Below are 12,774 nucleotides of genomic sequence, written 5' to 3' on the forward strand. Positions count from 1 at the left end.
CATAAAAATGGCTGGTAAGAAATCTGATCTACAAAAGTGATATTGCTGTTAAATTGGCTATAGTTATTCAGACAGCTGAAAATATAAAAGTACTGTTTACATGTTAGCAACGATTAACTATGAATGACATTTTAATGCAGGTATGGAACAGCTCCTCTGGAACACCTTTCATTAAGTCGACTGACTGTTCTTCGAAAAAGATACAGGTAATTCATACAAATTTATTAATCGTACATATTTGAACATCAAGTATAAACAACCATGCATACGAAAATCTACTGATTCTGTACATTCCTTTATTTCATAATTTAAATAACAGTTATGCTGGTGCAAGTAAGAATTTCATTGTCGGTACATATGACAATTAAACACTAATGACTGACTAAATGTTCATCTAGTTAAATGAAACTGTTATCCATTCTTGTATTTACAGGAATGGTTTGGGACCTGTGAAGGAAGGAGAGTCGCAGTACTCAGTGGTACATTGCACTGGATATATCAAGGCCTGGCCACCTGCAGGTAAATGAGTGCAAACAGAAGTGTTATTTTTTTTTGTATAGACTCAAAAGCCACCTTTTATTTTCCCCACATTCCTATCAGTTGGTCAGGCACCATTTGTGGAAAGAAGAGGAAAGCATGGGTGGAGCTATACTAAGTAAAAGGGAGCAGATAAATAAAGGATGCATGTTGCACCATGCAAACCAAAAGGGATTATAGATAGAACAAGTAGTAAGATGCAAGGAGAAGAAGAAGCCAACAGTTTCTGTCTTTATTTCACAATCCAATATCTGCACCTTTTTACTTTGCACATTGAACTTTTGCAAATTTTGCAAAGTACATTGCAGTGCCTTCAAATGTGCCTAATATTAAATTATGTTTGATTAAAAAGCTTGAAACAAGTGTTTCAAGTTTGCATTGCTTTGGAAACCCAGTTGTAGAGCTTTCATTCAACCATTTTCAGCGCAACAACAACCTAACTCAATCAAACAGTTAGATTGTTTCCTGAAAGTACCATCTTGTACTGTTTTAATCACTTGAATGCAGTTGGTTTCCAGGCTATCCACTGGGCTGCACTGTTGTACAAGGAGCAATTATCCAACTGGAAGTACCCAGACCACATGTAAGAAGCAGTATGGTTCAAGTTAGGTGGTTGTTGAGCTTCAACGGTTTACTGCTCAGTGGAATATCGGACTCCTTACAGTGTAATACATTCTGATAACTTGTCCTTAATGATAGTTTATAGGACTTGGCAGATAATTGTTGTCAGGTTAAACGGTTCATAATTTCATATTTTCTTTCACTCTCTTAAGTAGCATTGTTATATTCATTGTCTTTGAATCTGTTGGGATTAATTTCCAGAATGTAACAGATCAAGGGGCTCGACCTGAAACATCACCAATTTCTTCTCTCCAGAGATGCTGCCTGTCCTGCTGAATCACTCCAGCATTTTGTGTCTCCCACTAATACATCCGTTTAAATCTGCAGTCTATTCCTTTAGATCAATGGGGGGCACACTAATGCCCCTGTCCCACTCAGGAAACCTGAACGGAAACCTCTGGAGACTTTGCGCCCCACCCAAGATTTCCGTGCGGTTCCCGGAGGTTTTTGTCAGTCTCCCTACCTGCTTCCACTACCTGCAACCTCCGGCAACCACCTGCAACCTCCGGGAACCGCACGGAAACCTTGGGTGGGGCGCAAAGTCTCCAGAGGTTTCCGTTCAGGATTCCTATGTGGGACAAGGGCATAACAGGTCTGGGGATTAGTCAGGTTTTAGTCCTCTTAATTTCTGGAAATATGAAATAAAATCTGAAAATGCTTGGAAAGCTCAGCAGGTCAGGCAGCATCTGTGCAAATTGAAACTGATTTAACATTCATTCTTTACCTTTCCATATATGCAATCTGACATACTAAATGTTTATTGTATTTTCTATTTTTATTTAATCTGATTTTTATTATTCAATTCAACTATAGCTAGGACTAGAGGGTCAGCTATAGGGAGAGGTTGAGTTGGCTAGGACTCTATTCCTTGGAGCACAGGAGGATGAGGGGTGACCTTATAGAGGTATATAAAATCCTGAGATGAATAGATTGGGTAGATCTATTCTTGCCCAGATGAGGGGAATCGAGGACTCGAGGACATAGGTTTAAGGTGAAGGGGAAAAGATGTAGTAGGAATCTGCGGGGTAACCTTTTCACACAAAGAGTGGTGGGTGTATGGACAAGCTGCCAGAGGAGGTAATTGAGACGGGGACTATCCTAACATTTAAGAAATAGTTAGACAGGTACATGGATAGGACAGGTTTGGAGGTATATGGACCAAACGCAGGCTGGTGGGATTAGTGTAGCTGGGACATGTTGGCTGGCGTGGGCAAATTGGGCCGAAGTGCCTGTTTCCACACTGTATCACTCTATGACTATCTCTCACTCATTGCCTCACCAACCCATTAGTCACTCACCCACAATTGTTCTCTGTCAGTGATTGTTCAAGCCTGTCATGCATATGCTTCACTTCACCCACACCTGCAAGCCATCTTAATTTGTACTTGCTACCAGTTGTTTAACCATTGTTGGTCAGTCAATCAAACACATCACACAACACTATAATATACTTGCCTTCCTCTTGTTGGGCAAGGTAGACAGCGGTTGTTTGCCACTGCATGCAACAGGTTGATAACAGGCCTGGCTTACTCCCATTGAAGTGATGGTTCTGTCCAGAAATAGTGCTCCCAAGATTGAGATTATGTTCTGTGAAGGACCTGAAAATTTAGATGATTAGGTCCTTGTGGCTAATCCTTCTCCTTGCATCATACTACTTGTTCTATCTAGAATCTCTTGGTTTGTGAGGATCTTGAGGTTAATAGTTTATTTGCTAATCTTACTAATTTCTGGTGAATAATAGTCAACGTGTCTGTAGCATTCAATATTTGAATTAACCAAAAGATTGTTTTCAAATTCTTGGGAGTAATAATTCACAAAAACACTTTAGTTCTGTTTCTCCATGTTGGCCTTATCTTCTGAACTTAAAATAAACCACATTTAAAAATGAATGCTCTGAAGCCTCCCTTTAAACTTCTGTAATTCATCTTCCAACATGTTAATCATGTGGATAAAAAACAAACTGATTATGTTGCCTTCAAATATGTCTTTCAGTGACCAAAACATGTATTTTTTGTCAACCGTGAACTTTTTGCAATTTAATATGTTTTAAAAAAACTGCATGACTGCATTCTTTCTCAAGTGCAGGCATAAATTGCACGAAGCAGAAAAACAAGATATAACATTTTGCCTGGAAGGCTTGGCTGTTATCACCTCCAGCTTTTGCTGAGATGTCAGGTGTGAGAAATGGCTGACCTTCATCGCGTTCCTGGCCTTCAGAACTCAAAGTAGATGTCTGTCATTGAATAGACAACATGAATGAAAAGCCTGGTGTTTTGATTTTATTTTTTAATGGCTTGGTTAAAATTAACTTAAACTAAACACAAGCATTTGTTATGTTTAGATCTTTAATTTTAATTTAATTTAACTTTTGTCCATTCAAGTGATGCAGGCTGAGTCACCTTAGTTGCGCTTGAGTAGTTGGTAGTGGGCTGCCTTCTTGAACCTCTGTGGTCCTTGAGGTATGGGTATGCCCACAATGCTGTTATGGAGGGATTTTTATTCATCGGAGGTGATGGAACAGCGATATATTTCCAAGTTGGCAGATGTGTGGCTTGAAGCGTAACTTAGTGGTGAATAATAGTCAGCGTTCTAATGCTTTTGCCTCCCTTGGCTTTCTATCTAGTAAAGATCATGCCTTTGGAAGATATTATCTCAGGAGTCTTGGTGGGTTGCTGTGGTACATCCAGTAGATGGTGTAACCAGCTACTGTTGTTCATCAGTGTTATTGACTGTGGATGGGTGCCTATCAAGTGGACTGCCATGTCATATATGGTGTTGAGCTTCTTAATGGCCTGTCCCAACACAGGCCAAGTGTTGAAATTGCACTCAGGCAAGGGGAGAGTTTTTCATCACATTCCTAATTGAGCCCTGTAGATGATGGACAGGCTTCAAGCAGTTAGAAGTGCAGTTACTTGCTACAGGAAACAGAATTTTCTCTTGATGGATATAGTCAAGTCCTCCTTTGTGGAAAATCAAAAGAAAAACTGCAGATGCTGCTAAGCTGAAATAAAAACAAAATCCTGGATGAGGCAGCAACTAAAGAAAGAAAAACAAAGTTACTATTTAAGATCTGACCCTTTGCCAAAACTGGGAACGAGAACTAACTAATGTTTGATGTTTTGGAGGAAGTGGTGGGATAGATTGAGGCCAGCATGTATTCACCAGGTCCGTCAACCAGAAAGCCAATATCCCAGATGCGTGACTTAGAGCAGAAATAATCAGTTCCAATACAGACATGAACGCAAGTGACCTATAGATGAAGAATTTGGTGTTAAGTCCAGAAGACTGCAATGTGCTCAGAAGGAATACGAAGATGAATTATTGTTGCTCAAAGTTGTGTTAGACTTTGTTGTGACAGTACAGGATGCCACAGTCTGAGGGTTAGTGTGGGTGTGGGCTGGAGAAATATAATGGTGAACAATAGGAAGCTCAGGTTCACTCCTGCATCCTGAGTGCAGGTGCTCTGCAAAGTGATAGCTCAATTTGAATTTACCTTATTCATCGCAAATGAGAGCACATTGCAATAATTGGAAGAGCAAGTAATATGTTATAAACTGTTTGGGTCCCTTGATGTTGGGAAGAGTTAAGTTGGACAGGTCTCCCATCTCCATTGCACAATTGCATGAGAATTGCTGCATTAACTCATTTGACCAAAGCAACCCAAACTTCACATTCACTTTGTCATTTCCATTCTTAACAAATTAAACAATCTCTTTTGTTTCAGTTACTCAGTTTTAATGAAACATTAGCTCGGATTCTCTTTTCATACATTCTGCCTGACCTGCTGAATGTTTGTAGCATTTTCTGTTTTTAATCGCTCAGTGTGTGGATCCAAGATAATTTCCCAGGTGGATTTTAAAAAGATTTTTAACAAGAAGCCATGTTAGAGTAAAGATGTATGAATTGATGTATGAGACAACTCATATCGTGGATAAAACAAAATCTGGGACATGGAAAACAGATGAACAGGATAGCTTGATTACAAATCTTGGTTCGCAGGAAATAACATTATATTTTCCCATAACGTATGTCTCACTGCAATATAACTCCTTGCATAATAATGAAACTGGGGATTGACAATTGTGTGCCTTTGTGATGTGATTCCCCAGTTATACATGCCATTTCTATGTGTACTTCATCATTCTGTTCAAAAACAGACTGAGCAAATAACTGGATGAGATGAAACGAGGTATGAGTCACACTGCCTCAATTCAATGAAGAAAATACTGCATTATGAGAGCAAACACCATTTATTAAATTGCAAGAATCGTGTTCACCTGGAAGAAATTCACACTCCAATGACAAAGAAGTAGAAATTGGGCATTTGGTGGGATTGAAGAAATGAGGAGAGATCAAGCTGCAAACAGAGCTTTGAAAAGATTATGTATTTATTCTCAGCAATTCGTTCTTCACAGGTCATATAGAGAACTAAGCAGGGCTGGTAACATTGATCAAAAAGCAGATTGTCAGGATTCCATGGTGCAGGTTGGAATGAAATAATGGAAATATAATGTATTTGCCAAATCTTTTCACGATGATATCCAGGTAGTTACTAGTTTTGGAACAAAAAGAAAAACAACTATTCCTCCAGAGGTTTAATACAAATAGCAGTTTGACTGAATACTTGTTTCTGTTCTTGACATTTCATTATAAAAAAAAAACAAGGCTTTTAGTTTGGAAAGACAGATTTCATGAAATTCTGACCCTCGTGCATGCTCTTTTTTATTTTTATTTTAAGGTGATAAGTTTATCTCAAGCGCTAAATCATCATGCACTGAGATGTGGTTTCATTAATTATACTAATTCAAATTTCTGTGTTACATAAGGATTGTGAATATTATTTTTTCATAACTACATTCAGTTATAGGTTGGCTCATTCACACATGGAATAAAAGCCAATTGCAAGCAGTATGCACTAACCTGGTTGCTTTGTAAATTATAGAGCTGTCAAGTAATTTTAAGCATTAATTGTGATTAATCTTACTTTTAAAAATAGTTCCCTCGGGTCATTTTAGTTTTAATCATATGTAATGGAAACAATTACTGCACCAACTTATTTGTGTATGCTTTAGAATGCTGAGAATGTATAGAATTGTGGGGGTGGGAGGAGGTGATTTAATTCAAATGGAACTGTTTATGGTGAAGAATACTAAGAATAATATTGGCTTTCAGTTTAAATGGATGCCATTCCCTTGCAGTCTACCCAACAAATCACCAATAAGTTTAAAATACATTAATTTCCTGTATTCTGCCTTTGTTCACTCAACAGCTGTTTTCATATTCTATTTAAGTACGTAAGAGTTAGGAACAAGAGTAAGCCATGTGGCTCTGTGCCTGCTCAGCCATATATCAAGATTATGGCAGGTCTTCAACGGATCATCACCACAGTATTCAGAAATCTTTTGGTCTATGGATAGGACACGGCCACTGAGTCTCTATAGGTCTCCATGGAATAGAATTCCAGATTATGTCCCTGTGAGTCAAGACATTTTTCGTCATCTCAGTCGTAAACAGACAACCACTTATTCTGAAACTCTGACCCCTGGTTTTAAACTCGGTCAGGGAAAACATGTCAAACCCTTTAACAAATTTGTGGGTTTCAAGGACTGACCTTATTCTTCTTGACTTCAGCAAAAATAGACCAATCCCTTCAATCTCTCCTGATGCAACAAAACTTCCAACATTGGAACATAGCAAACAGGATAACAATTTTTAGATAACCCCTATTTATTCACAAACCCCTATTTATTTATCTTCAGCTCAGCCAACGCCGGTCACATTATCCGGACTGGCGGCGGGGAATCAGGAGCAGATGCGAGGCATCGCTGATGCTCTGGAATCCTAGCCGGCCGCCATCGAGCAGCGGGGTCGAGGATGCAGTGCCCGACTCGGGATGTAGAGGTGCCAGTTCTTCCAGCGGCGTGTGGAGGGGTAACAGCTACCACGGGTCGCTCACCTGTCGGGGCTGCCTCCTCGACCCCGCTGCTCGGCAACGGCCGGCTAGGATTCCAGAGCATCGTCGATGGCTCGCAACGGCTCCTGATCCCCCGCTGCCTGGCCGGATAATGTGACCGACGTTGGCTGAGCTGAAGATAAATAAATTGGGGTTTGTGAATAAATAGGGGTTATCTAAAAATTGTTATCCTCACTGTTAAGTCTAGAGGATTGTAACGTGCCTAATTGGAAAATTATCCACCCAATGGTTGGAATCCAAGATGGTGGAAAGCAATGGGGCAAAAGGGCAGGTGTTACATGGGAAGGTGCCGTAAGGTGGAGATAGAAGAGTGGCCTAGAGTGTGTTCAATACATTATGTTTGGTCTCTTCTAAGACATGAATGAAGATTGTAAATAGTCAGGCCACAGCACTGGTGCATTCTATAGGTTGCAGTTTACTCACTTGCAAATTACCATTTTATCCCTATTATTCTGTGCTTAATGACCAGTTGTCTGTTCATAGTAATATATCGCCCTTATCCTCATGTTTCACACAGAGGATGGTGCATACATGGAAAGATCTAAGTGGTAGAGGCAGGTACAATTACAACTTGGGGTGTTACATCAATGGGAAAGGTTTGGAGGGTTATTGGCCAGTAGACAAGTGGAACAAGCTCAATTAGGCAACTTGTTCGACATGGACAAGTTGAACTAAAAGGTCTGTTTCTGTTTGTGTTGCTCTATGACTCTGAATCTGTTCCTTTTATGTGGCACAGTAAGTGCTTTTTAGAATTCAAACCAATACACCCACTGGTTCCTCTATATATCCTGCTGATTCAAATGCTCAAATAAATATACTAAACATGATTTCTTTTGCAATAAAATCATTTTATGCTTTCCCAAGTGCTCTGTTGTTGCCTCTTTAGTAATGAATTACCATATTTTCCCAGCAACAGATGTTAGGCTCATTGCTCTGTGGTTCCCTGGTTTTTTTTTTCTCTCTCCTTCCATTGAATACCAATGCTGCATTTCTTTTCTGTTTTACAAAATGTGCTCAATCCTAAACCTTCTTACTTTGATAAACCTTTTGTTTTAATCTCATTCTGTCTCTTTCACATGCTGGATACTGCAGGGGGGGAGGGGATTAAAAAATATATAACAGAATATGCTGTAAATAGTGAAAACGGTAATAAAGTTGATGTTTCAGCTTGATGAGATTTTGCCAGAACTGGGACAAGTTAGGAGCAAAAGAAAGTTTGAGTTGCAGAGAACAAGAGAAGAAACAGCCTGAAGAAGGTTCTCGACCCGAAACATCGCACAGGCCGCATCTCAGGAGAGAAGGATTGGCTGATGTTTTGGGTCTATTTTGTGTCTATCTTTGGTGAAAAATAGCATTATTACAGCAGGTGCATGGGGATGGAGAAACAGGAAGAACAGATTCCTTACCGAAGGCAAGATAAGAGAAAGTTAGTCAAGTTGTTCGCAGTAATAAAGTTAGCTGTGGAAGCCCAATGATATATAGTTGGATCTTAACTTCTCTTATCTGTTATCAGGCTTTTTGAAAGGTCCTTCCATACGCTAGGGTACTGTCCCATTCACCTCCACCCCATTGTGGGCATTGTACTTTGTCTATGGAACTGATGCACGACAATGCTGTGAACTGTATTCTGCACACTGTATCTTCTCCTTTAACTATTGGACGTGCTTGGCTTGATGGTAATTATGTTTGGTATTATCTGATTTGATTGAATACCATACAAAAAGCTTTTCGCTGTGACTTGATACACTTGACAATAATAAACCTAACCTAAACACAGATGGATCCCCTGCCATCAATAGAATGCAAATTTGTTAGAATTGCACTTGTGTCACTGGTTATTTGCCAGGCATTTTAACTTAATTTCTCTTGCCAATTTTGTACTGCATACCTTTGTAAAGGAATTTTAATTTAAGATTCAAGTTTCAGACTTGAGTTTGTCACCCTGAAATTGATTGGAATACTTTTATCCAGTGAGGTCAATCATGTGGTTGTAATACAGTGTAAGCAACGCTCGGGCTAATGTCTCTACTTCATTTTCTCGTCGATCAACTGGGTCACATCCCTGCTTCAGAGAAACTGTTCAAATTAGATTTGATATTATGTACCCAATAATCCAGCCGTGTAATTGTTGGGACTTCATGCCGATCCACATAACTTACCTTGATCAGTCATACAATGCTCCAGAACTTTGACACTTATTTATTTGTACTTCTGCAATAGCTTTGTAATGTTAATAACTATTTGGAAAATTTGCATTGTTATTTACATCCTTATCAATCTTTGGTTCAAATTTGCATCCAGTGTATTTAACTAAAATCTATGTTTAATAATAGTTTAACTTTAAAAGCATAAAATATAAAATTGGAATCCTGGATTTTTCATTGGAGCAAACCTTAATCAATTACAATAAAGAGCCCATGTATTCTTGGGAATTTATTCTTATTGCAGTTTCTCAGTGTTTTCAATTCTTACTTTTCCCTGTCATGATTCCTGATGAATAATAAATAGTTTCAGTTTGAAATGTGCTGCCCTATGTAAAGGAAACTAGAGTTATGGCAACTTTCTGCTTCTTATAGAGTGGTGGAGGGAAGCAGCACAGAAACATGCTCACGGGTCCACAGTAACTATTGACCTCCCATTTTTACATTAATCCTAACCAAAATTATTGTCTCACACACTCCCATCAAAGTTTCCTGGATTCCATAATTTACCTATAAATTTGGAGCAACAGTGGCTGATTACACCCGTGTGTTTTTGCACAGTGGGACGAAATCTGAGCACCTTGAGGAAAGCCCGCGGTCACAGGGAGAACATGCAGATTTTACTCTGTCAGCATTGCAAGTCAGGTCCGAACCCAGTTCACTAGAGCAGTGAGCCAGCAGCTTGACGTGCTGCCCTCAAATGGTTCTCTCCTCATATCATCTTTCCTGGCCCACTACATCTAATAGCTGGAAGTAAGCTTTAACAATTTAGATTTTTTTTTTTTAACTCCTTTAAAAGGAATTTATTTCTTTGAGCTATTGGAACTAAAAACAGTAAAGAATGTTGGCCAATTAAACTCAGCTGAGAGAAGTTTGTTTGTGGAGCCCTGACCACAATGAAATAATAATCTCTGCATTTGGGTTTCTTTGAAGATCATGGTGCTCGGAGAATTCTTTTTCTAATCCATTTGGGATTTTCAAGGAAATTTTTTATCCTTTCAGAAATGTTCCTAATTGGATTTGATTAGATATGAAATAAACATTATACTTCAATGATGGAGAGGCATGTTCTTATTCCCCTAGTACAAGTTGAATGTTTTGAAAATATTGTATTACATTCATGCTTAAGGAAATTAAAACTTGAAACCGACATATCTTTTTAAGAAGAGGATCAACATCAATATTTGTAGGACCATTACTATTGAAAAGCAATTAAGGTTGGGCATTTAATAAAGTGCCAATTGGATTGCCAATTAAAGAGCACAAAGCCACTGTTGGCATGTTGAATATTTCCCACATTCAGATATCCTGACTAAGGCACCAGAATTTGCCCACCATTTTATGGAGTAGAGATGGTGGAGGGAGTATTGGGAGTGAAATGCAGAGTTTGAAGAGAGAAATGATGGAGGGGGCAGGGCATCAGGAGAGAAGATCAACAGTGAGATTTTGGTGGGTTGGAGGGTGACTAACAATCAGTGCATGGTTGGAAAGATCAAAACCGTGCTCAAAACCATGCAACTTTCTGGGCAAATAATGGGACAAAACACAAGAACAGGCATTGGAGGTGTAGGGGTGGTGATTGGTGAGTGAGATTAATTCTTTAAGGGTGAAAAATTAAAGTTAAATGATTTTAGCTAAAGAAAAGTTATTATATATAAGATGAATTTGACTCATTGCAATGGTTCGGATACGGTCAGAAGTTTAACAAACACTAAAAGAGGCCTCAGCTCTTGGTTTCACTGTTTGAGTAGTAGCATTGCAGAGGAAGTCTGGATAGTTGAATGCTCTACTGTCAGTGATGTGATGAAGGAACTGGCAGGTACATGAGAGGCCAAAGCTGGAGGAATGCAAGTTTTGTATGACTATAACTGCAGACAGAAATTCCCTTCATTCCCCTAGAGTAAGGACCATAAAACTGTGGCGCTGGCCAAGTATGCTATACTGTACAGTTCATCAACAAATTGTTTTTGCATTTAGTGAATATCCATGAATTTGCAAATAATATTCCACTTTTTGCTTAAATTCTGTGAATCCAGCAAAATACACAAACATTTTGAAAGTATTTTACAGTGATTTCTCAATAATTACAAACTTTTTAAAAATTGATAGGTATTGTTAGTTAAATAATGGTTCCAAAATTCCAGTCAGTTGGCCCATCAATATATGCTTTTTGTCATTTGTCTGGTTCTCATCAAATGCTAAATTGAAAAATTGAGTCTATTTTGGGTTGAATTGAGTTTTTTAGGGTGACCTTCCTCTCATCTCATATTCATAATGATTGCAAAGAATGTGGTGTTCACACACTACAGAAATATGGAGAGTGAATTTGTAGACTGCAGGCTGAATTTGCAAAGCACATGTCTGACCTTTCACTGGACCATTCAGTCATTGAATGAATGGACTTTAGACATTAGTTGCTGGACAATGATTGGGTCTAGATGTGTGAAGTGAGGCTGTCAATTTATTTTATGTTGGAAAGATTCTGCTTCATGCACAGATGTTTGCAAGACCCGAAATGTCACCTATCCTTTTTCTCCAGTGATGCTGCTTGACCCTCTGACTTTAGCATTTTATGTCTATCTTTCGCAAGATTATTGGTGGTCACCACCCCCCCCACTCCCATCCTTGAAATTTCACACAGCCATTTTGACTGATGCACCAAACATTTAATTGTGCACATCCAGTTGTCCTTTCAGAGAGCTTTGCTGAAGGACTTGTCCATGACCTCACACTGCTGCACCTGGTTCTGCTGTATCCTTTACCCCAGCTCGGCCTGATGGCCACTGATAAATCGCCAAGTGCAGATCCTGCCTTTATATTAACCGATAAAATATCTAAAATGTCTGTATTTAACTTGGTAAGTTTCAGAGTGAGTGGAACATACTATGTTCATCACATGGCATCTATCACCTGACCAAGTGGGAACGTTTTGCTACCTGAAAAGAAAAATACACAAAGGGTAGGGTAACGGGGAGAGAAAATACAAATTTAGCCTTGCATCATCTGCGGCTTGTAAAGCTGAAGAGGTTATTGGGAGAGGAGGAGAGGATGAAGTGGGACGTGACAAGGAAGATAATTCCAAATGGTCTGGGTTCTGTCCCATCACTGGCACAGGAGCCTGTCACGGCCATTGCTATAACAGTCAACATTTTCACTTCCTACTTGAGCTGGGTAGGTGGATTTGGTGACTGAGCTAGCTGAAGCTGTTCTTATTCTTGGCCAGTTTATTGATGATAAGATTAATTATTTGCCACCTTCTGAAAGGGTGAGAGTGTGTTTGGATGTTATCTCTGCCGTGATTGATATAGCTGACAGTGTAGGTAGTGAGGTGTCAGAGTACCAGTGAGTGTATGGCAGGCATTTTACTCTTGGCTTCTAGCTCTGATACATAGGTGGCTGATAGGATTTGATAACGTACTGCCTGACCTTGGCACTTGTGAA

The 12,774-nt window shown here is 39.2% G+C and overlaps 1 protein-coding gene across 3 annotated transcripts in view; it reads left to right on the plus strand.

Moving 5' to 3' along the window:
• Nucleotides 1–12,774, plus strand: part of arnt2 (aryl-hydrocarbon receptor nuclear translocator 2) — a 136,315-nt gene that overhangs the window by 41,155 nt on the left and 82,386 nt on the right. For all 3 annotated transcript variants that reach the window (XM_055661189.1, XM_055661190.1, XM_055661191.1), the window contains 2 exons: nt 141–206; nt 434–519. In XM_055661189.1, the coding sequence (XP_055517164.1) occupies nt 141–206; nt 434–519 (152 nt within the window). The remainder of the gene's footprint in view (nt 1–140; nt 207–433; nt 520–12,774) is intronic.

This window comes from Leucoraja erinacea, chromosome 33 (assembly GCF_028641065.1).
Source record: "Leucoraja erinacea ecotype New England chromosome 33, Leri_hhj_1, whole genome shotgun sequence".
Classification (NCBI taxonomy): domain Eukaryota; kingdom Metazoa; phylum Chordata; class Chondrichthyes; order Rajiformes; family Rajidae; genus Leucoraja; species Leucoraja erinaceus.